Source organism: Dermacentor silvarum, chromosome 1, assembly GCF_013339745.2.
Source record: "Dermacentor silvarum isolate Dsil-2018 chromosome 1, BIME_Dsil_1.4, whole genome shotgun sequence".
NCBI lineage: Eukaryota > Metazoa > Arthropoda > Arachnida > Ixodida > Ixodidae > Dermacentor > Dermacentor silvarum.
Window position 1 is genome coordinate 281,227,148 of NC_051154.1, and position 25,727 is coordinate 281,252,874.

The 25,727-nt window shown below is 43.8% G+C and overlaps 1 protein-coding gene and 1 long non-coding RNA gene across 2 annotated transcripts; both read right to left on the reverse strand.

Annotated features, from left to right (window-relative positions):
- Nucleotides 1-5,495: 5,495 nt before the first annotated feature.
- Nucleotides 5,496-10,811, reverse strand: LOC125942187 (uncharacterized). Its single transcript, XM_049660342.1, has 7 exons — nucleotides 10,279-10,811; nucleotides 9,594-9,718; nucleotides 8,716-8,777; nucleotides 8,398-8,640; nucleotides 7,196-7,367; nucleotides 6,180-6,328; nucleotides 5,496-5,670 (listed from the first exon to the last, which is right to left on the reverse strand). Exons 1-7 carry the CDS (start codon nucleotides 10,324-10,326, stop codon nucleotides 5,513-5,515), a joined length of 957 nt encoding a protein of 318 aa, XP_049516299.1. The 5' UTR covers nucleotides 10,327-10,811; the 3' UTR covers nucleotides 5,496-5,512.
- Nucleotides 10,812-12,872: 2,061 nt separating this feature from the next.
- On the reverse strand, nucleotides 12,873-14,343 carry LOC125942193 (uncharacterized). Its single transcript, XR_007464886.1, has 3 exons — nucleotides 14,008-14,343; nucleotides 13,274-13,399; nucleotides 12,873-13,139 (listed from the first exon to the last, which is right to left on the reverse strand). It is a non-coding gene; the product is annotated as an uncharacterized LOC125942193 (long non-coding RNA).
- Nucleotides 14,344-25,727: the final 11,384 nt, after the last annotated feature.

Consider the following 25,727-nt stretch of genomic DNA (forward strand, 5'->3'; position numbering starts at 1 on the left):
CGTTATGTTTAAAATTATCCTAATCTTGTTCATTTATTTTCAGGCGGTACAGATACACCGCGTACCGCCAATTTGCACGGTGGGTGTGGCATCGGCTGGGACGGGGCAACAGGAAGGTGCTGCCCAGCTGTGTCGTTGCTGCTGTGAGGGACGCCTTCCCATCCGAGGAGTACGCAGGATTTCAATATCCGGATTATTAAAGAAATGTGAACTAAATGTGCCTGTGTGTGTTGCTGCAATGCTGTGTAACAAGAAGAGGGTTCAGGACATGAAATTTGCATTTCACGTGAAGTTACAAATTGCCTTCTGAACAAATTGGAAAACACATATTGTTTTTATTCACACAATATATGACATAATTGCTAACAGGGCTACGACCAAGGTCTGCATCACTTGTTGTGGCCTACACATCCACAGTTGACATGATAGCAATGACTCGTAGAATATTTCGAGTTCAGTGAATACAAGGGCTATAAGTAATCTTACTACACAATCATTGCCATTCTGACTTCTGCTTATCACATCTCCATTTATTGTTACCAGACAATTCACGCAATACATTTCGGTCAATGAAAACTAGAAACCCTCAGAGACATGACATGCATTTAGAAATTGTTCGCTTTCTTTGCATGCACATACCAAATGGCTAATTCCAAGTGCAACATTATAGTAGCGAGTGGAGCATATTATGTATTTGTGTCATGTACAATTGCACCGAGGAGTAGCTGCACAAAACATTTTTAGAGGGCTTAGTGGTTGTATGTATTTAACTACACAGGCAGCTCTCAGAAATGGGGAAACCAGCTTGTGCAAAGTCAGGCTTGGCCTATTTGGTAAAGGTTTATCTTGCAACAAATGGCACATGAAAAGACGACGCGTAGTAGACTAGACAATTGCCCGTTTCTCATCGTGCCATCATCCTTTCTGCCAATTCAGCCAAGGCTTACGCCAAGTCGTGCTATATTAGACAAGATTTCATTAACTATGGCAGAACTGGCCACTTTTCATTTTTTTGTCAGAATGATGCAGAAACATAGTGGGTGAGGTTACAAGGTGGTTCAAAAAGATAAAACACGAGACACAACAAAGTAGTAGCCCCTCACTTCCTGATGTTGCACAGACCATGCGAAAGTGGCAGTTGCTGTCAGAAGGGGCCTAGAGGCACCAATTTTAGATATAAAGTTTTTGAGTTTTTTTTGTAACCTTATGAGGCTCTCTACTCACGGTTACAATGATAAACAGAGAACACTGTAGTCAGACGAATATGTCATGGCCCTTTCACAGCAATGACTAGCGTAAATACAATGTTACAATGTTAAAGTACATCAAAAAGCAGGAGTAGCAGCAGAAATGTTTGTTAGTAGAAGAAACGTAACAAGCTCCAAAAGAAAACCAAGATAAATATTGTGATGATGCGTCACATTTATTTACAGGATAGGAGATGATAGCTCAAGGTAGGCCATCTATGGAGACAATCGCAGTACAGTGCAATTCATTGTCTTCATTTGCATTAGCACATTTCATTTCCCCATTCGCAGACGATGCCCAGTGGGCAAGTCAGAGGATCAAAGATTCAGGCGTGCGGCGTAAGTCGATTGTCTCTTACTAAAGTGGTGATGGGTACTTGCGAGACGAGAGATTACATACGTAACGTCACTGAGGTGTTCAAGAATGACGAACACGCCAAAATAGCAGGCCAAGAACTTCTGACACAAACCACGGCATCTAGTCACACAAGGTCACCTTTAGCGTAAGAAACGTGTTGATGGCCGGTGTCGTAGATCGTCTTTGAATGCTGCTGGGATGCCAGAGTGCATAGCTGGGTGATACAACAGGCCTGTTTTGCACGGGATGGGAGATGATAGCTAAAGGTAGGCCACCTACGGAGAGGCTCGCAGTACAGTCCAATTTTGTTGTCTTCTACCTTCCGATAGCATGTTTTATTATTGCACATCATCTAAGTAGAGATTGCAATGCAGTTTCAAATGGATTTGCACCTTCAGCCAAAATAATGTCCCTCGGTAGTGCATTACATTCACTGATTGTGCATGGAAAGAATACATTAAACAATTTTCAGCATGGCTTATGGAAGCAGGTCGCGTGCGTGCTGTTGCTCTATGAGAAGGACAGGAACAGCTCTATGCATGGATGCACGAGTGCTAATTTTCACCAACGTGTTAAAGAACAAAAATATGCACCCCGACATTTTTCATTTGTAATGCAGGGGCAAAGTTTTGATGCACTATGTCCGACAGAGAATTGGTCCATTTCTACCTTCTAGAAGTAAAACGAAATGTGCGCCTTTGAACCATTTCTATTTAGTAATGCCCTTACAGGCTGCTGCTGAATAGCTCTTGAGGAATGAATCATACTGAAAGTATGGTTGTTGCCACATCATCTATGTAAAAATTATTGTCATCACTGCTGTCTGCTGGCATTGTCTTGCACGACTGACCTGTACTGGGCATAGTACGAACACTGGATATGGTGCAAATTTACGCACCAGGTGATGCACGTAAGCTTGGACATGAGCTCCAACATTATCACGCGTAAATCATGTCACCCCCACTTCGTTAAACCCCCCTACAAGCTATAATCTCTTCTGTCATCGCAACTTACGAACAGAAGTCTCTTACCCTCTGTTGGCCGACGTCGACTGGCCGATGGATACTGGATCTTACCCTCTGTCGACGTCGACTGGCCGAGCGGATACTGGCCGATGTCGACCAGTATCCGCTCCCCAAAATGCACATCTTCGCCTCTCTCAAGAATGGCTACTGGTTTTCAAAGTTGGACCTACGGGAAGCCTACTGCCACATACCACTGGACGAACAAGCGAAGCAAGTTGCAGTACTAAACACCCATAAAGGCTTATTTGCTTATAATAGACTGCCACATGGCATTGCATCAGCCCCTGCCATATTCCAAAGGAAGATGGAAGAACTTTTGAAAAACGTACCAGGCACTCAAGTCTTTTTAGACGATGTACTGATCGCAGAGGCAAAGAACAGCTACGGGAAGACGGTAAACAAGGTACTGGAAATCTTTCGGGAAAATGGTATCCGGTTGCGGAAAGACAAGTGTGTGTTTGGCGCACAAGAAGTGACCTACTTGGGGCACAAAATTTACCGACACGGCTTGCATCCAGCAGAAAAGAAACTGGACACCATCATGGAAGCACCAGCGCCCAGAAATGTCCAAGAACTCAGATCGTTCCTGGGTCTGATCACTTATTACCGCAGTTTTTTGCCTAACATGTCTAGTCTCCTGGCACCCCTGTACCGGTTGCTACAGAAAGACAGCAAATGGCTGTGGGCAGCTGAAGAGGAGACAGCGTTTGTAGCTGTAAAGAACGCTCTGATAAATTGAAATTTGCTTGTGTACTTTGACCCCACGAAGGAACTAGTGCTAGAATGTGATGCCTCGCCAGAGGGCATTGGTGCCGTGCTATCTCATGTGATTGATGGTATTGAGAGACCAATAGCATTCAGATCCCGTACGCTCACAAAGACAGAATTATTATCAGTTGGAAAGGGAAGCCCTGGCCCTTGTGTTTGCTGCGGTGAAATTTCGTGACTATTTGTTATGCAGGGAGTTAACGTTGAAGACTGATCATGAACCACTGGTGGGGCTCTTCAAAGAAAACAGGCCCACTCCTAGTACTGCTGCATCACGCATTCAGAGGTGGGCAATTACCCTTGGGGCCTACAAGTACACTATAAAATACAAGCCTGGATCCAGCAACCAAAACGCAAACGCATTGAGTCGACTACCTGTGCCAGCCAGTGAGACGGAACAGCAAATGCAAGACTCTGACCAACAAGACAGTGCACTGGTAGCCAGCATTTTGGACACAGCACCTGTCTCAAGGAAGCAGCTGGCAGACATTACTGGAAAAGACCAACTCATGCAATTGCTTCGTTTACAGAGGGAGTGGCCCAAGAAACCCCCACGGTCTAACCATGACCAAGTACTGCCATTTTGGAGACGAAGGAATTCCCTCACTACAGATGGGCAGCTCATCCTTATGGGAGATCGACTAGTTGGTCCTGAGGCAGCTAGAAGAGCATTCCTGCTGGTACTACACGAAGCACATCCTGGAGTCAGTACCACTAAAGCGTTGGCAAGGAAACTTGTGTGGTGGCCTGAAATCTATCAAGACATTGAACAGCTTCTACGCAATTGCCCGATCTGCCGGCAGACAGCATCTATGCCACCATCTGAGAAGCCAGGGGCATGGCCAGCAACAACTCAGCCATGGACACATCTTCACATAGACTATGCCGGCCCAATTGAAGACAAGATGGTGTTGGTTGTTGTCGACAGCTATTCAGGCTGGATTGAAGCCGTCGCAACAAACAGAGCAACCACCGCAGCAACCACCGCAGCAACTATTGAGATCTTAAGGAGCATATTTGCCCGATTTGGTCTGCCCAACTGTCTAGTGTCCGACAATGGCAGTGCCTTCGTCAGTGCCAAATTTGAAGAATTCATCACGAAGAATGCCATAAGGCACATCCGTACAGCACCCTTTCATCCCCAATCTAATGGGTTAGCAGAAAGAGCTGTCAGGGCAGTCAAAGATGGTCTAAAAAGGCTCACAAGTGGAACACTCTCAACGCGCTTAAACCGATGGTTGCATGACCACAGACACACACCATCTGGAGGTAGGGACAAGTCTCCTGCTGAAATGCTTCTGGGCTATCGACCCAACGGACGCTTGGACCTGGTTCTGAAGAAACCACAAGGACCGAAGATCGAAAGGCACACGCCAGTGAAAGGGAAATGTGACTGAACTTGTGACCTGGACTTCAGTGGTGCGGCTCTAAAACCAAGTGTGGGGGAGTGTTGGCCGACGTAGAAAACACGTCTGGCAACTGTGGGCATGTGTGGGACAAGAAAACATGGCGTGCAAATAAACGTGTTCGTACCGTTGTTCGTTGTCGGCATCATTACCGCAGTGTGGTGGCCCAGGGTGCACCACAAGTGGACAACTAGTCAACACCCTCGATCTTGGTTTTAAAGGAAGGTTGCAATGGCTATTTTGGATAGCAGAAATTTGCTATGCCACATTAGGGGCTGATTTATTGAGACATTTTCATCTACTCGTCAGCCCATCTGTGGCAAACTTTCCTTCTTCTGGAGCGTTGCCCGTTTAGACATGAGCATGTAGCGGGGGATGGCTGAGCGAGGTGAAGAAGAGGAAGTGAAACGATGGAGTAGATCAAGTGAAGGGACGTACAAATAAAGCCCCAGTGTTCTTAACTGTGCTTGGTGGTTCCACAGAGGCTATTCCCAGTGAATATGTGTCCAACTGGGATCTGCAGATATTTTAGGCTTGGCATGATAAATGTGATACGTTTGATTACACAGGGTTATAAAGAACACTAGCTTTTTGAACAGTCAGCTACTTTCGAAGCACAACTTTTGAGACACACGAAAATGCTATGACATTTGTGCTGTTCCTTGCACATGAGCAGGGCACGTCAGGGATGATGAAATGGTCAGGAAATTACTGCTTCCCAAACCTAGATAAGTGGGATTGCACAAGAGATGTCTTGTCGACAGGCCCCGAAGAACTTGCGACATGAGGTGGCTTCGCTGGAAGGACATATGGAGTGCCTCCATTGACGTACTCTTCAAGAGTGCAGAATAGACGGCTCACATAACCTGCATGGCCAAGAGGCACTCATGATCACTGAATATGCATTGAAGCAAGTGTAAAAAACACACAATAGTAAATTTTGCACTGAGTGCTATGAAATTGTGGTAAGCAATTCTAAAGCATTTCTGAGCTGCTGTGAGCCTATCGAAATGCAAACAATTATGTGCATAAGGCTGTTGCTCTAAACAAATGACAATAATTGCTCTGTACAGACAGAGAATGCTGAAATATTTTTCGTATACCGTCTCGCCCAGTTTCAGTTTCTTTCTCCGATTATGAAAGCAGTATTCATATATGTCTGGTTGAGCTGAATTTTTCTACTGGCTTCAATGAGCTAGTGTGCTAAATTTCAGGACATATGCCCAATGTTTAGAAAGAGTGCCTCAGAAAATAAGCAGTTTCAATATATGTTGCTGCTTTTGCATGCAGTTTGTGAAGTTATTTAAAAAGTAGTGGTGACACTGGTGACAATTTTGCCAAAATTTCATAACAAGGACACCAGCCCCTTGCATACCATAAGTGGGCTCCTGCTTGATGGAGGAGACACTTGCTTCTCCGTTCCGCGCTTTCGGGTGCTTCACCTTCCAGCGAAGTTCCCCACTCAATGTCACGGCCTGACCCTTGTCGGCATTTTCGTTGTAATGCAAGGCAGCCAGTGCAGTCCTGCAGTCCAGAAATATGCCACAGCTATGTACATGCTATATTTGTTACGTGCACTTGCCCAACCCAACATGCAAGCAGTAAGGCAACTAATTGAATACACTTTCACAGTCGTCAATATGCACAGTACCATAGGCAGAAACTGCTATATTCCTCTGGTAACGTAACGAAAAACACAACGTGAAAGGGAACGTACACTTCCCAGACTGAGAAGTGCATTTAATGAATAAACAAAGGCAACGAGAAACTGAAATCAAGTATGTGTTCTTTCTGGGAAATTCGCGAACTTTTTTTTATTTACTGTGTCACAAGTAATGAAATTTTAATCACACTTTTATCACCATCTAGCAGCACATTTAGTGTACCAGATCGCAAAAGCAGCTCTCTATACATGCACTCTTCGGTTTCTCTTGCATGTTTGTGTGAATTGATGCCAATCGATTTGGGTGATTTTTGCCTGATTTCAAATGAGTGAGTCAGGGCAGCAGTAGGTTTGTGAAACTCGGCACGAAGGTTCAAAAATTTCTCACTAAGACAGCTCAGATGCTAGGAACAGCTCTTGGGATTGCAGTTTGAAGCAAGGCTACAATGTATAAATGGCGCGAACATTTTGAAGAAGGTCATAGTTCTTCTATTGAAGAAGATGACCATTCAAGAAGACCATTAACTTCAAAAACTGATTCCACTATGGAGAAAGTGAATCAAGTCATTCTTTCCATACAGACTTTGTATGCTTTACACAACACTGCTTATTAACCTAGTGCAGTGAACTAAGGAATCGGAACGGTATCAGGAAATGCTAACACATCTAGTTTTGACCTTACTATCACTCCATGCATTTGCTCACAATCATATCTACAACAAACTTACCTTGCAAACATTCCATGGAATGAGTAAGCATAAGCTTTCGGGGCGAAGCGATTGATTATTGCATGAAAAGATTCCACGCTAAATGTCTGCATGTGTGGCGACATTTGGCGGATATCATTCAGAAGCCTCTTGTTTGTCAATAGGCTGGAGAGCTTGTCATAAGCATGGGTACCTGCAATAATGTATACAAAAATGAAAAAAATGAAGACACTATTACACCGTGCATGGTTGTGCAAAAAATGTCATTTTCTGGCATTACACATGTATGAACAACTCCAAAAGGTCTTGTAGCAAAGAATTCGAGAAAAAGTTAATTTACTTGTTAATTCGGCTCTCACCCTTGAATATAATGAACAATCTGACGTTCATAAAGGGAAGTCTCCAATGCACATTACAATGGGAGAGCAGGCACAATTTCTTTCATGGTGTCTGTGCTCTAACAATTTTTTGCAGTTGCAGATACTTTGCTTCTACACTTCCATCAATTCAGCCCTGACATGACTAAGAAATGGCCAATAATTTGGTGCACCGAGTTAAACAAGAGACAAATTTTATTTAATATCCATTGTCAACGCACTGGACAGCACTTCATTACTGTCTGTGAAGAACCACATGTCCTCCTCTGTATACACGTAATCCACAGCGCATGTGATACTTTGCATTTATGAAACAACTATGCAGCAATTAGAAATGGTATGGTGGCCCATGCCTAGACTAACCCCTTTGCTAGTTTGTCCTGCACCAAAAACATGCGATGCAACTTGTTGCCACTAGCTATATCAGTAACTTATGGTTTGGATGTGCTTTCATAATTATACTGAAAGCAGCAGGCCACCATGCTAAATTAATCATGCTGGTCATGCTATGCAAGAACGTTTTTCAGTTACTGATGCTGCCTAGGATGTGGTTTTAGTTTCATATCAGGCTGCACCACACAGGCATTTCCAGGCGAATGTTCTATAAGAAATGGTGTGCATTACAGTTGTGGAATATACTGTAATAATTAATTGTCAGCTATCATTTTTGCTTAATATCTTTTTGTGACAGGTGAAAAATGGGGATTTTCGATGCGAGATGATGCACGTTTGTTAGACTCACTGTACCCTAAGCGCCGCCCAGAGAGGTGCTGCCACTTTTATGGTAACCATTGGATAGGGTATGCAAAGAAAGATTTCCTTTAAAAATGTACAAGAAAGGTGCACCTGGAAAGATCCACTTCCGTGGCTCAAGGTTGCCATGCTGGCATCTGTCATAAAGCAGGCTGTGGCCGTGGTGTTTATCTTGCACATGGTTCATTACAGACATCCACACAGCCACGGCAAGGTCGCTATTGCCATTCCCACACTGCACTGAAAAGTATAGGTGGTTGACAATTGAACGCGTCCACAGGCCAATGGCAACGCATCCTGTGGATTTCTCAGCCTGCAAAAGCTTCTTGTTTAGCCCTGTACAACCAAAAAAAAGATAAGAATCAATTATCAGTAAAGGAGTCTCTAGGAGAAAAGACAGACAATGCTGACCTTTGCAGACGTGCCATGCATCAAACAGGTGGTCCACCTCAGGCCTCTCAGACTTGAAGTACCTGCATTAGTGTTGCAGACTTTGCTATTTCACAAACAGCTGCATTACAGGCTGCACCACAATCGTTAGTATGTGGCCCAGACAAAGAGAGATGTTATTGTGGCACATTGGTCTCTCACTTTTTGTTAGAAATGTATAGAGTGGTGGCCTTACAATGCTTTCCTTGTGCTTCATGGTTCCCACACTACTCAACTGTTTTCATACGCATTAAGAGTAGATGTAATAAGTTAGTTGTATTGACACATGTACTTGTTTAACTTTCATCAGTGACCGCTTTTAACCGGCTAATGCGCAGGATGCGCCTGCATGCATCGGAAATTTCTTGAACGTTATCGATGCTTCTATCCGTTGTCTGTGGTCATTGACGTTTATGTAATCCGATTGTATGAGTGACACGAATTGTGTAGTACTTTCTGGAAGAAATGCGAGCACCAGGGATTACTCTGGAACCTTCGATGACTCATGTATAAAAGCCGCTGCGTTTTGCCGCTGATCAGTTCATCAACGACCGACGATTGTGCACGCCGCTCTTGTTGTCAAGTGAGTTAGTTTCTTTGCTGGGCACAGGATCGCCCATTAAAGAATCAGCTTCGTCATTCACAGTTTTAGCACTGTTTTCTTCAACGTCACTGCTACATGACATTATTGTATTATTTTCTGCCAGGGAGAATTTCTTTTTACTAATGTCATGCCTTTTTTTACTTTTATGAATACTGCCATGATTACAGCACAATACTAATTAATTCAGGTTGTTTTCTGGCTACATTTGAGGCCACGGTTACCTAGCACTTTCTCATTTCCATTTGGCAACACTGACCTGCGCACTTGTGGATGCCGGTCCGTCACCGCTTCAGTGACATTGACACCGCTTTCATCAAGGGAGGTGAGAGCCCTCTTCAGACCCTCAAGCTCCATGTGTGTGCTTGAGGATACCTCGTTGCACTGGAAACCAAAGAAAATGCCTGATGAGGTTCACCTAAATGCGGCTACTAGATCAAACAAACAGCTGAAGAGAGATGGTTGGCTGATGAAGAGGAAAGCTTGCTAGTCACACCGCAACTATTTAGCATGCAAATGGCACCTAAACAGTGGCCAAGAGTAGTGAAAAGGAATAAAAAAGCGGTAAAGAATGCCAGAAGAAAGGAGATAAATTTGCTGCTCTGCAGGTGGCAACTGCCCACGCGTTCTCAATGTGCTCTGCTGGGAAAGAGAGGTCAAGGAGCAGTGCATGTGGCAACCAAATAACATTCTGTGCTTTTTAAATACAGCACTTGTAGCGGTTAATTGTAAATATAGTACTAATAAATGGACATCATCATAACACATAAAGAAAGAATGACTCTGCAGGGTGAATGGAAATTTCTGGTTAGTTGCAAGTACAATGAATATTTGCTGGCATTATCCCATGGAAGAACGTGGTGGCAACATGAAAGAAAAAAAGTGTAAAGCAATGCACAACGCAACATAATAGCAGAGAAACAAGTGCTTTACTGTGCTCTCACCTGCACAAGCTCGATATGAATGATGCGATTCAGGTTTGTCTCAAGCATTGAATAAACGCCATACTTGGCACTATAGCCAGGAGAATCAGCGCGGCTGTCGCCTGCTACTTTTGCTGCTCCTCCACACGACACTACCGTTTGCGTGAGCCGCCTCTTTTCATCCTGCCAGACCTGGAAAACGCATAAAAGGCATTTGTTGAAACCTATTCCTTTGAATATGAAAGGCCGGCCATGTATAAGATGTCATGAAATCATCTCAAAGACACTCACACACCTTCCAGTGTAGTTACAGTGTGCGGTGTGTATGATTTTGACCAATTATTTTTATCAGCATGCAACACCCAAGCACCAACAGACTGTGGTCATCTCAATTTGTGTAATACAGAAATTCTATTACCTCGTTCACTGCCGGAAGCAATAACGTGCTTTGCAAGCGATGGTATGTTCTCTCGCTGAAGCAGGCTACGCCCGCATTCTTCAGAAAACGCAAGGACTGCGCCATGCTGCAGCCGGTGAAAAGAATTGCAGCAGCGAGTGTAATGTCACCCAAGGCACGCTGCCCTTTCTTTGGCTGACTGTGCCAGATGTTCACATGCTTTTCCTGGCATATCACAGAAGCAGTGACTAGGGAACCTTTCACGTGCAAACAGGATAATACAGCGCAAAATGTATTTGGATACACACTGGAGACAACCCTACACTGCGTTATTGAAAAGCATGTCATCTGCTGTCACATTAGTAAACATTGGGAATAGGCATACATGCAGCGGGGTGGTAGCCTCAGGGCTATGGCCATCTATGGCTTCTTGAGCGGGGCTGCAAACTAGCTCCAATTAAACACACACGGGTCGAAGAAACAAGTTATTCAGGACAGTGCCTTTCCTAGGGAGTCTCTCACCAAGTACTGATCGAGCCCAATGCTACTCAGCTTATACAACCTCGCGACAGCCGGTGTGTTCGTGCAACCTTACATAGTGGCACACTTGCTGTGCACAGTCGCTTTATTTTACTTATGAGGAAACATTTTATGTCTTCATAGACTAATGGTTGCTGCAGAAGGCACCAGGTACATTTTTCTGATCGAATGATTAACACCTCTGTCTAATATGTTTGCTGCCATTTTATTGGTAGTGAGAATGGATTTACAACATCAGAATAGAGGCAAGAAATTCCGCAACGAGACAGTGTGCTGAAAGTTTGCATTCCTAGTTCCATTTTACCCCTCTCTTTTAACATAGGCAGCACCAGAAATTTTTGCAATGATTGACATGCCACAAGAATAGGGGACAACACGAAGCTGGATCTTCATAGCAGATACTCTAAATGGCACTGTTAGTCCTGTTCAAAGACGAAAATAAGGCGGAGGTGACATGCCACTACTTAGGTAATCTTGGGACTTTTGGAACCTGCACACACTTATGTAAAAAAACTTGCTGGGTTTGTCATTGTATCTGTCTGCAAATTTTATTTTTTTAGCTATACATCTCTGAGAACCGGATAGCTTGAATAGTATATTAGCATTGTGTCATTAAGACACATCACAGTATCTGTAATTTTGTTAATAATTACACCATTTATTTGTGAGAAAGAAACACACACCTGTAGTGAAGGTTCAGCAGGTAAGCCACAGGTCTTGCAAGCTTGGAATACCTGCAGCAGGCATTCCTCGTACACAATGAACTTCCTAGCTGCAGGAGGTTCACCTGAAGATCTGTTAAGAAGAATATTCATTGGAACATATGTAAACATTGTTCTTTCATGAACTGGCACAATTGTGGATATACTTATATTGCTGCTAGAAGCAGCTTCTATTTTGATGCAACCGCCAAGCATTGCAATTATAATGACAGCCCACCAAGAGGAATTGGTGAAGCTATAATCACTCAATTTATGAAGTGCATGAAATTTCATTGCATGAACATGACGCCCACACATACACACAGACGACAAAGAAAGGCATGAGGAAATGAGAGATTAGACACTGCAAGTGCAGCGATACACTGCTCGCCAAAAATAACATGGAACTATAAAAGGTAACCTTTAGGGCGATACAAGCCTATTTGCTCTGCACATTTCCTGAACACATAGTGGGGAAGTGCATGACTGGTACCTTATTAATACAGTTTTCACATTACTATCGAGAGGAGCATGTCCATGATTAAATGGAAAGTAAACTGTTTGGTTTTACAAATGTTAGAACCACAATCTGATTATGAGGCACAACGTAATGCGGTACTCCTGATTAATTTCAACTACCTGGGGTTCTTTGACGCATACCCAATGCATGGTTCACAGGCGTTTTTGCAATTTGCCCCCATCAAAATGTGACCGCTGTGGCTTCATCCCACAACTTCGTGCTTAGCAGCACAAAGACATAGCCCCTAAGCCACACAGCAGGTATATGCCTATGATGCTGGAAGTTGCAAACAGGGTGATGGTCACCGTCCCTGGTATTATTTGACTGCCACAACTAGTACATGGTCAAGCAAGTACAGCGGCGGGCAGAAACCATTCCCCTGAATCTTCGTTCCCTTGTGCACATTTAATGCCCCTTGATTAAAGCTGAGACAGTGCAACTACTGAACTCTTTGGATTGTTGTGGCATAGTGAAAACATGACGTTATGTTGAAAGATATAAACCAAGGCCACCGACATTATAGCTCTTTTTACTGCATGCTCAAACAAGAAAACAAAATGTCATGTCACTTACGCCACTGAGCTGTTCAATGTAGGCTCATATGTCTTGTCATGAGTGTTGCCTTCATAGGTCATGGATGGCTCTGAACATAAAGGTGTGGAACACCGCTGACGCATTTCCTCCATCAACAGGATGTCCGGCAATTCCAAATCAGTCTGGCATGCTGGAAGTGCAATGAGGCATTAATTTGCTAAGGGTACCCCATTGAGATCAGCACATAAAGGGTTCCATAATAGCTTCAAGTTTCGAAGATCCTGCAATAAAGGTACATATTACAATTGCGTGACAGGCACTCACCCACTTCCTTGACAGTTCGGCTTGCCTGCACCTTTGCAGATTTTGTTGTAGCTTTCAGAGCCGTCTGAGTGGCCTTGGAATAAACTTCAACGAAGCACTGGGATTGTGCATCCAGCTTTACTTGACCTGTGGAAATAATTAGTCAGCCGTGTGCCTTAAATAAGTTTTTATTTATTGTTATTTTGCCATTATATCTTGATTTCTAAAAATACTTAGTACCTGCTTTTTGCTGCATGTACTTCACGATTGTTATATATATTGCCTTCGGTAGTCTCCAGGACGTTTTCTCGCTGTTAAACAGCCAAATTTATATAATTTGGCAGTTCGGCCAAATGTATCGGGCAGTTCTACACTTCTTTCACTTCATCAAAGATCAAAGCACTGTGCAGCGTTACAGAAATACGGAGCCGTATAAAGAGCAGGCAAATTAAAATGTCTACTGAAATTGCAAGAACTTTCATATCTTTCTGTTATTTGTGTGTCCTAACCCTAGTGTAATATCACCTATTTCTATCGCGATGCTCGTTTACTCGATCGAGGGGCGCGGCCTAGCCTTTCTCGAAGGAAAGGTCAAACATATATCAATTTTTCAAAACGTGATTTGATTATTTGCCGTTCGCACGGTCATATGGTCAGTACATCGCGCACAGCACCAAAAAGCAACGTTGAGCAACCGCCAAAACTGTTAATCTACGCTTACAACTAGTCATCGCCACGATGCACTAAACACCCACCTGATGCATTTGCGGGCTCGTTTATCTCGCAGTCAGCGTTCAGGTCGATCGACACGTGATGGGGGGGCAGCAGGTTCAAGCTCCGTGTCCGAGCACGACTGCGCAATATCAGGCATCATCACATATGACGCTATCATTATGCGTACGCACCGCTGCAAGTAGTACGAACCTGTCGTCGAAGACGCTTGGGCAATGGAGCAGGACCAATGCCTCCCTTAGAAGCATTGGCAGGACACATGGCGGCGTAAATAGTCGGCACAGCACCAGGCTTGAGGGTATGTAGTCTTGGTTGAAAATCGGACAGCGTTGGGTTTTCTTTATAGCATGCACGCTCGAAATGAAGGGAGCAGATACGGCTGTTTTTCAGCGGGGTCCCACTCTAAGCGTCCAGAGGAGTGCACGAAACTCGGTCCACTTCTGCCAGTGAATGCTATCGCGGGGAAAACCATGCATAGCTATACCCAACCCTGAATATGTTCCGCAGAAGTCAACGACGCAGTATGTACGCGGCATTGTGCTGTACTTGCAATTCGTGCGTTGTCAGTGCAGCGCAGTCACGCTGATAGTGCGGGAAATATCCCGACGGATAACGACAAAAACTGCAGTTGCAGCGAAACGGAGAGCGCCCCACTACAAGTACGACAGCTAGAACAAGCAACAGAGGAGAAGAGCACATGTAAGCAGCATGGCAGACAACGAAAATTCGTGACGTAGCCACATGACGTAGCGTTTTCTTGATTGTTTACAGTCCTTACATGATGTCAATGTCGCGAGGTGCTCCGTTTTGCGGTTGGCTGCGGGCACGTATTTTAAAATTGATTTTAAATATGTTCTAGGCTATATTCGCCGCTGATATTTTGTAGGACGATGTTTGTGTGACCACCTAAATCGATCTCGCAAGTTATCTCGACTTCAAATTTTGGTGTCAGTACTCCTTTAAGTCGATCGACGGGGTAGACAAGCCGGTTGGTCGTTCCGTACTCGAGCGAACACAGTGAGAGAGTCAGAGTCGGGAGTAAACAAAAAAAACAAGATATTTATCGGCTGATAAATATACACAAATTAACAAAATAAAATAATAAAAAACACAAGACAGACTAACACCCCTGAACTTAATATAACACAATGATGAAGACAAATAAATACGAGCAATTAACAGTAGATATAAAAATGAAACAGTGTGAGGATCAATACACAAGAATACACTTAACAGTATTTCACTAAAGCAAAGTTCAAAAGAAAACAAATGATGTCATACGCATGGCCGGGCAGCAGCAGGAAGTCCATAAACCATGAAGTCGGCGCGCAGAGCTTTCCCGAAGAGTGCTGGCGAGCCGATCTTGTTGAGGTAGATGCGATTGCTGGGCTGGGTTTCTCGGGAGGTCTAGATCTGACGACTTCCCTCAAGCAAGTTGAGCTAACTTGAGGCGAATTGTTGCAGACGCTGGTTTGACGTCTCGTACGTCAACTAGTTACTTGGAGTTCTGACGCGGCTAGGTGGCCCAGGCGATACTGGACGGCACTAGCTCCTTGACTGCTTCTCCGCAGATTACAGGCTCAGCTTCTAGACTAATTAGCAGGGACCAAAACCTGCTCTTAAATAGCGTCTCCTTACCCCAGTTCCCTATGTAGGGGAACTGCCGTTATGGAGAGTTCACCTAATTAATTCACGACTCATCCCAAAAGTCTTGGCCCTTTCACCATGGACGAAGGACGGTAGATTCCCCTCTCTCCAAGGTCGAGCCCCGGCACTGCATGCACCACACGGACGCACACGCACTCCTCTGGGTCCGTTAATCGGCGTGTTGATGTCTCGAACGAGATGCCACCCCGTGGGGCCACGACGTTTTTGACGCCCGTTATTCGGCGTGTCACCTTCTCGAAATTATATGCCGCACATTGAGGACACGACGTTTTGGCGGCCGCTAATCGGCGTGCCGATGTCTCGGAGAGACTATGCTGCCCTGTGAGACACGACGTTTTTGGCGGCCGTTAATTGGCGTCAAAACCACTCGACAACTCTCGAAATATGCCACTCCGTGACAGCCAGTGAAACAACCATTATTGGACCTTTTGAAGTAGTAAAGTTATCGGTGCAACAAGGTGTCCTCAAGACTGTGGGGTACGTGAACAATGGACAGCTGGAGTTAGCGGCCATAAGCAACGTTCTTCGTTATCACACCAGGAGGAGTGACGCAAAAAAGGTGGGAAGTGTAACCTATACCGAAGAAGAAGCGAGGGAGGTACGCCTGAAGATGAAGTGTGGGGCTTTTTAGCAGCAGCAATAAGGGTGATGACCGCCTTGTTAGCCTGGTCACTTGTTCTATTACAATAAGCACTAGAGATTTGTAGTGCACCCTCTTGCAAGTCGCTGCTGCTGCGATAGCATCGCTTTGTATCGCACATGCTTGCAGGCCCTCGCGCTTCAGGGGCTCTGGAAATGCAATAGTGCTTCTTGGAAATTTTCACCAATGACATAATGTAGTTCTTATAGTCATATCCCTTCGCAATGTATCTTTTGTGTTTATAGTACACTTCATTTGTCATTTCCATAATTTTATTACACATTCACTTTACGGGTTTTACAGCGACTGTTTCTTTAGGCCCCTTTAAAATTAAGTTACGGCGTTTGCGTGCCAAAACTACGATCTGATTATGAGGCGCGCTGTAGATGGTATGGTGGCTATAGCCCCATAGCGGAAAGTAAAGCGCGCGCCGAATCGTGAACACGGTGATCGTCGACGCTCGTCGGAATGGACCAACTAGTGACGACCCTGACAACGACACATTGGCTCGTGATTCTGCGCTCGATTTTAGCGATTTAAGCTCCGATAAGCGTGACATGCTGCTGAGGGCTGGCGCTGCCGGCGTCATTGCGTACTACGACGGCGGCCTCGACACCGGCTCTTCCGAGCACGAACGCCGCGAGGACTCCAGCAATGCGACGTCGGAAGACGAAGCTGGACGTGCCGTCACGACTCTCAAGCTGCAAGCAAATTCAAGTGCGAGTTTAGCGAGCCAGCAACACCAGCGCAGCACTACGCGATATCGGAACTACTCAAACTCGAAAGCGCGCGCGGCGCAGAGTCGAGCGAAAACGAATCCTTTTGACCGCCCGTGTCGTTATCAAATGTAACGCCAAAAAGGTATTTATTGTAAGAATCCAATAGAAGTAGACAAGTAGCATTTTCTTCCGTCTTATAATCCAACGAAACAATCTTTTTTATACGAGCGGTGGAGTATACACTGTAAACGAAATTACTCCCAGGTGGAGTAAACTGCTTGCTCCTCTAGCGACCCCCCGGTTGGGAGTTTATTGTACTCCGTTGAATCGGAGTAATAATTTTTACTCCGACCTGGACGGAGTTTTTTCGTGTGCACATCGGGAGTATTGTCCGTTTTTTTTACTCCTACTGGCGGAGTTTTTTCGTGGTGCATCGGGAGTTTTGTTTTCGTTTTTTTACTCCCTGTCGAGTTTTTCCGTGGTGCATGGGAGTATTGGTTCGTTTTTTTTTTTACTCCGGCTGGCGGAGTTTTCCGTGGTGCATGGGAGTATTGGTTTTTTTTTACTCCGACTAGCGGAGTTTTTTCGTGGTGCATGCGGAATAATTTTTTTCGTTTTTTACTCCGACTGGGCGGAGTATTTACATGGTGCAGTGGGAGTATGGTTTATTTTGTTTTTTACTCCGGTTGGGCGGAGTATTTGCGTGGTGCAGCGGAATATATTTAGTATCATTTACTCCGGCTGGGCGGAGTATTTGCGTGGTGCAGCGGGAATATATTTAGTCCCATTTACTCCGGCTAGGCGCAGTTTTTTGCGGAATGCATGGCGAGTCTCGCAGGTGTTCGCGAGTGGTGCGTTGAGAGTATTTTAAATTACACACTGTGCTTCGTAAAGAATCTGCAGGAGCCATTGGGAATAGTTTCTATTGGCCACTGGCAGTATTTTTATTGTTACAGAGACTTGCAAAGAGACCAGAAGAGATGTTAAAATATATATTGCACAATTCACATCCAACACAAACAATGCGCCAATCGCCAAAGCCGCGCGCTAGGGCCAAACAATTTTTTTATCTATCAAGCTATACACAGAAATACATATACAGGGTGTTTCAGTTTAGCTGCACCAAAATTTTAAAAAATTACCCGTGACAGACAGCACAATTACAATCCTGATCGAAACTACTTGATGAGGCGGCCATTACTTCAATGAGAAATCAAAACGCCCGATTTATGCTAATTAACTTTAATAATTTTACGTCAGGCACATCTTTCAATCTGCAAATTATAGCCGCTGAGTTTACAAGGCGATACACTTCGACAAATTCTCAGGACCGAGCCAATTCTGAGATAATGTTCAAAGTGTACGACGAAATTATGTGTTCCAGTTAACCTTTTGAGGAAAATGCTGTTTTATGCATTGAGGCAAAAAGTTAACTGGAATGCCCATGCATTTCGTCAGACATTTTGAAAATTATCTCGAAACTGCTTCAGCCCCGAGAATCCGTACCAAGTGAATACGCTTTGCGAACTCAGCAGTTATAATTCGTAGATTGAAGATGTGCCATAAATTAATCAATGAATAGTGTATTATGTTAATTAAGCATTTTATTTCTCGTGGAAGTAATGGCCGCCTCAACAAGTATTAGGTTTTACTTTTTTACGTTTAGTTTAATTTTACCTGAAAAAATTTGGTGCAACTAAAAAAGCACCCTGTATATTACCATAGAAAAAATAAAACAATGTTCAACATTTCACATGCATTACAACAGACTAAATTGCTTAAACGTTTTGCAATTACAACAGACTAGCATCAACTAAAAAAATTCACTAGACCAACACAATAAAATGGCAATACCGGGTGTTTCAGCAAACACTCTCAGAAATTTTTTAATTTAGCCTGTGGCAGATAGCACAATTCTGGTTTGTGAGCTGGCCTACTTAACATTGGGTCATTCTTTCACAAGCTGTTGAAATGCATTATGGACTAATCAACAAAATCTAATATTTAAGTATTGATGGCCCATATTGAAATTTACAAATTGTGACCGTAGAGTTCGCAAGGCAGATCCACTTGTAACGATTCTTGGAATGACACATGTTTCGAGATAGTAATTGCCGAACTGCACGGAGAAATGCATTGGCGTTCCAGTTTACTTTTTTGCTTCAATGTGAGCGATGTTTTGTGAAGCAAGTAAATGGAACGCCAATGCATTTCTCCGCGAAGTTCAGGAATTATATCTTGAAACTGGTGTCATCCCGAATTCATTCCAGTGGATCCACCTTGCGAACTCCACGCTACAATTTGTAAATTGCAATATGGGCCCAGGTAATGAGCTAAACACTTAACTAGTAAATTTTTGTTAATTAGTCAATTATGCATTTCAATTTCTTGAAAGGGTAATGTCCCCCTCTTCGAGTAGATCAGCTCATGAACTAGAATTGTGCTATCTGCCACAGGCATTTCTTTTTTAAAAATTTGGTGCAGCTAAAATGAAACACCCTGTATATTACCATAGGAAAAATAGAACAATGTTCAACACTTCACACGCATTACGACAGACTAGCATCAACTAAAAAGTTGACTAACCAACATTAAGAGGGCAAATACCGGGTGTTTCAGTGAACACTTTCAGAAATTCTTAAGGTTTCCCGTGGCAGAGCACAATTCTAGTGCATGAGCGATCTACTCGAAGAGGGGAACATTACTTGAACAAGCAATTTAAATTCATAATTGACTACTTAACAAAATTAAATTCACTAATTAGTTTGGCTAATTACCGGGCCCATATTGCAATTTGCAAATTGTAGCCGGGAGTTCGCAAGGCGATCCACTTGGAATGAATTCTCGGGATGACACCAGTTTTCAAGCTAATAATTCCTGAACTTTGCGGAGAAATGCATTGGCATTCCATTTACTTGCTTAACAAAACATTGCTTCACATTGAAGCTAAAAAGTACTGGAACGCCAATGTATTTCTCCGTGCAGTTCGGGAATTAAAATCTCAAACTGGTGTCATCCCGAGAATTCATTCCAAGTAGATCCACCTTGCAACTCCACGGCTACATTTGCAAATTGCAATATGGGCCCAGGTAATTAGCTAAACTTAATTAGTGAATTTTTGTTAATTAGTCTATTATGATTTAAATTGCTTGTTCAAGTAATGTCCCCCTCTTCAATTACATCAGCTCATGAACTAGAATTGTGCTATCTGCCACAGGCATTTCTTTTTTAAAATTTGGTGCAGCTAAACTGAAACACCCTGTATATTACCATATGAAAAATAGAACAATTAACAACACTTCACATGCATTACAACAGACTAGCATCAACTAAAAAAAGACTAGACCAACATATAAGAGGGTGATATACCAGGTGTTTCAGCGAACACTTTCAGAATTCTTAAAAGTTGCCTGTGGCAGATAGCACAATTCTAGTTCATGAGCTGCCTACTTAAACATTGAGTCATTACTTGCACAACCAGTTGAAATGCAGAATGACTAATAACAACATCCCCTAGATTAAGTTTAACTAATTCGGATGGGCCATATTGCAATTTACAAATGTACCGTGGGATGACACCAGTTTCGAGATATTAATTCCCGAACTTGCGAGAAATGCATTGGCGTTTCCAGTTACTTGCTTAACAAACGCCACTTTAGCATCGAAGCACACAAGTAACTGAACGCAAATGCATTTCTCTGCACAGTTCGGGAATTACTAACTCGAAACTGGTGTCACCCGAAATTCGTTCCAAGTGGATCCACCTTGCGACTCCACAGCTACCAATTTGTAAATTGCAATATGGGCCGTCAATATTTAGTTAGAACCTATTAAGTGGATGTTTGTTATTAGGCAATTATGCATTTCAATTTCTTGTGCAAGTAATGTCCCCCCTTCGAAGTAGATCAGCTCATGAACTAGAATTGTGCTATCTCCACAGGCATTTCTTTTTTAAAATTTGGTGCAGCTAAAATGAACACCCTGCATATTAACATAGGAAAATAGAACAATGTTCAACACTTCACACGCATTACAACAGACTAGCATCACTAGACCAACACATTAAAGGGCGATATACCGGTGTTTCAGCGAACACTTTCAGAAATTCTTTAAGGTTGTCCGTGGCAGATAGCACAATTCTAGTTCATGAGCTGGCCTACTTAAACATTGGGTCATTATTGCACAGCAGTTGAACTGCATAATTCACTAATTAACAAAACATCCACTAATTAGGTTTTAACTAATTACGTGATGGCCAATATTGCAATTCACAAATTGTAGCTGTCGGGTTCGCATGGCGGACCGACCCACTTGTAACGATTCTCGTGATGACACCAGTTTCGAGATATTAATTCCCAAACTTTGCAGAGAAATGCACTGGTGTTCCAGTTACTTGCAAATAAAACATCGCTTTATGCATTGAAGCAAAAGTAACTGAAACACCAACGCATTTCTCCGTACAGTTCGGGATTTAATATGTCGAAACTGGTGTCATCCCGAGAATTCATTCTAAGTGGATCTGCCTTGCGAACTCCACGGATACAATTTGTAAATTGCAATATGGGCCCACGAAATTATCTAAACACTTTACTGAATTTTTGATAATTAGTCAATTATTCACTTCAATTTCTTGTGCAAGTAATGTCCCCCTCTTCAAAGAGTCAGCTCATGAACTAGTTGTGCTATCTGCCACAGGCATTTCTTTTTAAAAATTAGGTGCAGTTAAAATGAAACCCTGTATATTACCATAGGAAAAATAGAACATCTTCAGCACTTCACACGCATTACACAACTAGCATCAACTAAAAAGTTGACTAGACCAACACATTAAGAGGGTGATATACCAGGTGTTTCAGCGAACACTTTCAGAAATTCTTAAAGGTTGCCCGTGGCAGATAGCACAATTCTAGTTCATGAGCTGGCCTACTTAACATTGGTCATTACTTGCACAAGCAGTTGAAGTGCATAATTGACTAATTAACAAACATCCACTAATTAGGTTTTAACTAATTACGTGATGGCCCGTATTGCAATTCACAAATTGTAGCTGTCGGGTTCGCAAGGCGGACCGACCCACTTGTAACGAATTCTCGTGATGACACCAGTTTCGATATTAATTCCCAAATTTTGCAGAGAAATGCATTGGCGTTGCAGTTACTTGCATAATAAAACATCGCTTTATGCATTGAAGCAAAAGTAACTGGAACGCCAATGCATTTCTCCGTGCAGTTCGGGAATTAATATCTCGAAACTGTGTCATCCCGAATTCATTCTAAGTGGATCTGCCTTGCGAACTCCACTGATACAATTTGTAAATTGCAATATGGGCCCAGGTAATTAGCTAAACACTCAGCTAGTGATTTACGATAATTACTCAATTATGCACTTCATTTCATGTGCAAGTAATGTCCCCCTCTTCGAGTACTTCAGCTCATGAACTAGAATTGGGGCTATCTGCCACAGGCAACCTTACTAAATTTCGAAAGTGTTCGCTCAAACACCCTGTAGTTACAATTATCAATGTGCCCATTCCAGCAGGCCATGCCCTCATAACTGCCTCAGACTTAATTCTCACTTAAAATGAACTCGCATCAGATTCAATGACTAAAAAACTCATCACATTCAGTATGAAAACCACATTCGACAATTGCAGGAATAGAAGCTAGGATTGAAAAAATAACACACATAGCACATACAACATGGAATTACTAGTACCCAGCCACAGTTGCCTTTCCTGAACCGGTGGCCCAGCTAACTCGGATCAAGATTTAAAAAAATAAACCAAGAAATTGTACCAAATGCATATTAGCAGTAGTGTGTACTTACAACCAGTAGTTTTAGATCACAAAATAACTGTTCATATTTGCTCACTTTTTTAATGATTGCCTGAATCTTACATGTTAATTACAATGTCTTAGAGTGCCACGAATAACCACATATTCAAGCATTTCTTTCGTGCAAAAATTTGCCTGGTTGTTTTAACCGAGAAAGAACAAAGCCTGCGAAAAAAAAAAGGATGAGACGCTCACAGACTGATATGTGCTGCGCTAAAACTTGCGATGGATGAACAAGCGCAGCCGCAGTCCGAGTGAAAACGTGCTCTTCTCTTGTGAGAATGAGTGCACCCGCCACAGAAACATATCGGACCATTTTTATCCAACCGACATCGCTCTAGAAGTCATCGCCTTCCATCGTTCTTACAAGCTTTAAGCTTTCCTTCATTGAAACAGAATAAAAAGCTGTTTCCTTCTTTTTCGCAGTCTTGGACGGTTCATTGCTTCGTCAGCTCTCGGCCAGTAGCATGCATTTGCGCCGTTATGCGACAAGAGCCAGAGACAAATGATGCCTAGAACAAGAGTAGTGCCCGGTCACTGCCTGTGGCCACTGTCGGGCGGTGACCATGCTTGTTTATCCATTGCACGCTTGAGCGCAGCACAATTAGCAGTCGCACAAGCGCCTAATCACATGGCTTCTATCGTATTTCATGGGCTTGTTGTTTTTTCTCTGCAAAACCACCAGGCAAATTTTAGCACGGAAAAAAATGCTTGAATCCGAGGTTACTTGAGCCGCTCTACAACTTTATAATTGACATGTTTGAGATTCAATGATTAAAATGCTGAACGAATAAAAACAATCAATTCTTATTTAGCGATAAAAAATACTGGTCGTAAGTACATGCAACTACTGCTAATACAGTGTAGACCACTTATAACGTAAGTCGCCAGAGTCGCGAATATCTGCACTATAACGGTACCGCACTATAACCAAAACAACGATTTTCAAGCCCTGCACGTATGCAAACATGTAGACCAAGGATGTAGACACGCTTTGTAATATCGCATGCATATCGTGATTACGTTTTCGCCAGTGAGCTGGCGAAAACATAATCGCGATGTAGTCGGTGCTCTTCAAGCTCGACAGCTTTGCACCGAGTCAAACGAAACTGTTTGCCGCAACCGCTGCGGAAAAAACCATGACCGCTATCGACGCGATAATGAACAGCGACCTTGCGGTGCTGAAGGCATGCGCCCGACGCACGCACCGAGTCGTCGCGATTATGAACGGGGATTTTGCGGTGCTGAAGGCACGCGCCCAACGCATGCACCGAGTCGTCCAGTAGCTGCAACAACTGGCCGTCGAAACCGCGGTCGCTATCCATGCTATCATCGATGGCGACTACGCAGTTTTTTAGGCACGCGGCCGACACGGGTACCGAGTAAAAACGAAACTACTGTTCACCGCAACCGCTGCGGAGAAAACCGCGGCCGCTATCGACGCGATCGTGGATGACGACTACGCAGTTACGAAAGCACGCGGTCAACGTGGTGTTACACGCGGTGGCAAACGCAAGAATACAGGCTTTAGAGACACAAATAGGCTTGAAGCGTTCCGGCGTTGCTGTCATTCACGTACGATTTCAACTGATGGCTGTGGCGATGCGGACTCCGCCGCTTCGTTTTGGTTGGACGCTAGCGCCGTTCTTGCTCTTTTGTGTAGCACATTTGCGGCGCTCCTCGCTCAGCGAGCTCCGAAAGTCGTCCGAATTAACCGATGCGCCACCAAATGCATCCGAATTAACGAGAGTTGGATTGCATTGAATAATGTATACGCCGGCCGGGAGCACGCACCTTGTTGAGAAGCGTGCTTGCAGCCGCCCTTGTCGGCGAGATTTTCCCGCGGAAGCCGCATTATAACAGGTATTTCGTCTCACGCAGCTACACTGTAAGCGGTATGCGTATGCATGGAGTGCTATGGGAAAATTGACGGGATTCTGAAAAGACCGTACTATATCCGGTCCTGCACTATAAGTGGTTACGTTATAAGTGGTCTATACTGTATGCAATTGGAACTATTTCTCTAGAGCTCTTGCTTCTTTTTTAAATCTTGGTCCAACTTAGCAGAGACACCCAGTACACTCATGCAACAGCCATTCGAGCTGACCACTTTTTCGAAGCAGGCAAACAGCACTTAGAACAATTATACCTTGTACAACACCCAGTCTTACAGCCATCCATGCAACTTATTTGCTAACTTGAGAAAATTTACACTGCACCTTAATAAACAAACCAACAAAAAATTGTGGGCTCAAGAGATTTTAAAGGGACAGCATGCCATTTTTAAAACCAGTCTATTTTGCTACGCAAGTAGAACTTTTAAACAAAATTTTCCAATCTACGTAACCTCTTCTAAAAAAATGGCTGATGTTTAACTCTTGTAACCTAGTTATCACGAGCGAAAGGCCCATCACGAGCACAAGGTCTGTTTGGCTTGATTTTGTAAAGGCTATCCACACAGTTTCATTAAGCACGCTTCCTCACTTCGTAAGATTCTCTATACCGTGCCAATCTGGCCTCCCTTTGCTACGGTGTTTCAACAGCCAACTTTGCTTTGCTTGAGATTTCACAGCCTGGGGGGGGGGGGGGGGGGGGGGGTAGTCTGTCAGAGTCCACCGAGTGGACTGTCCACTTCGGCTATCGTCCATTGGCTCCAGCGGCACACACGAGGAGGAGACTGGCGGCTCTCGTGCGGCACGTGCCGCAGGAGCCAATCTTAACAGCCGAAGTGGACAGTCTACTAGGTGGACTCTTACAGAATCCCCCCCCCTGCCATCTAGCTATATCTACTGGATGACTGGATACAGCCTGTCGCTTACGCTGAAGCGCACACAGATGGCCCAGCAGGGCGCATCCACAGCGAAACCGAGCGACCAAGCTTC

Excerpts from the sequence above, each read along its gene's own strand:
- LOC125942187 (XM_049660342.1), bottom strand. The coding sequence starts at position 10,326 with ATGCTTGAGACAAACCTGAATCGCATCATTCATATCGAGCTTGTGCAG. Across the intron at positions 8,641-8,715 it reads TGCATGGCACGTCTGCAAAG|GGCTAAACAAGAAGCTTTTG; the intron begins GTCAGCATTGTC and ends TTGGTTGTACAG. Across the intron at positions 5,671-6,179 it reads CAAGCAGGAGCCCACTTATG|GTTATGTGAGCCGTCTATTC; the intron begins GTATGCAAGGGG and ends TTGGCCATGCAG.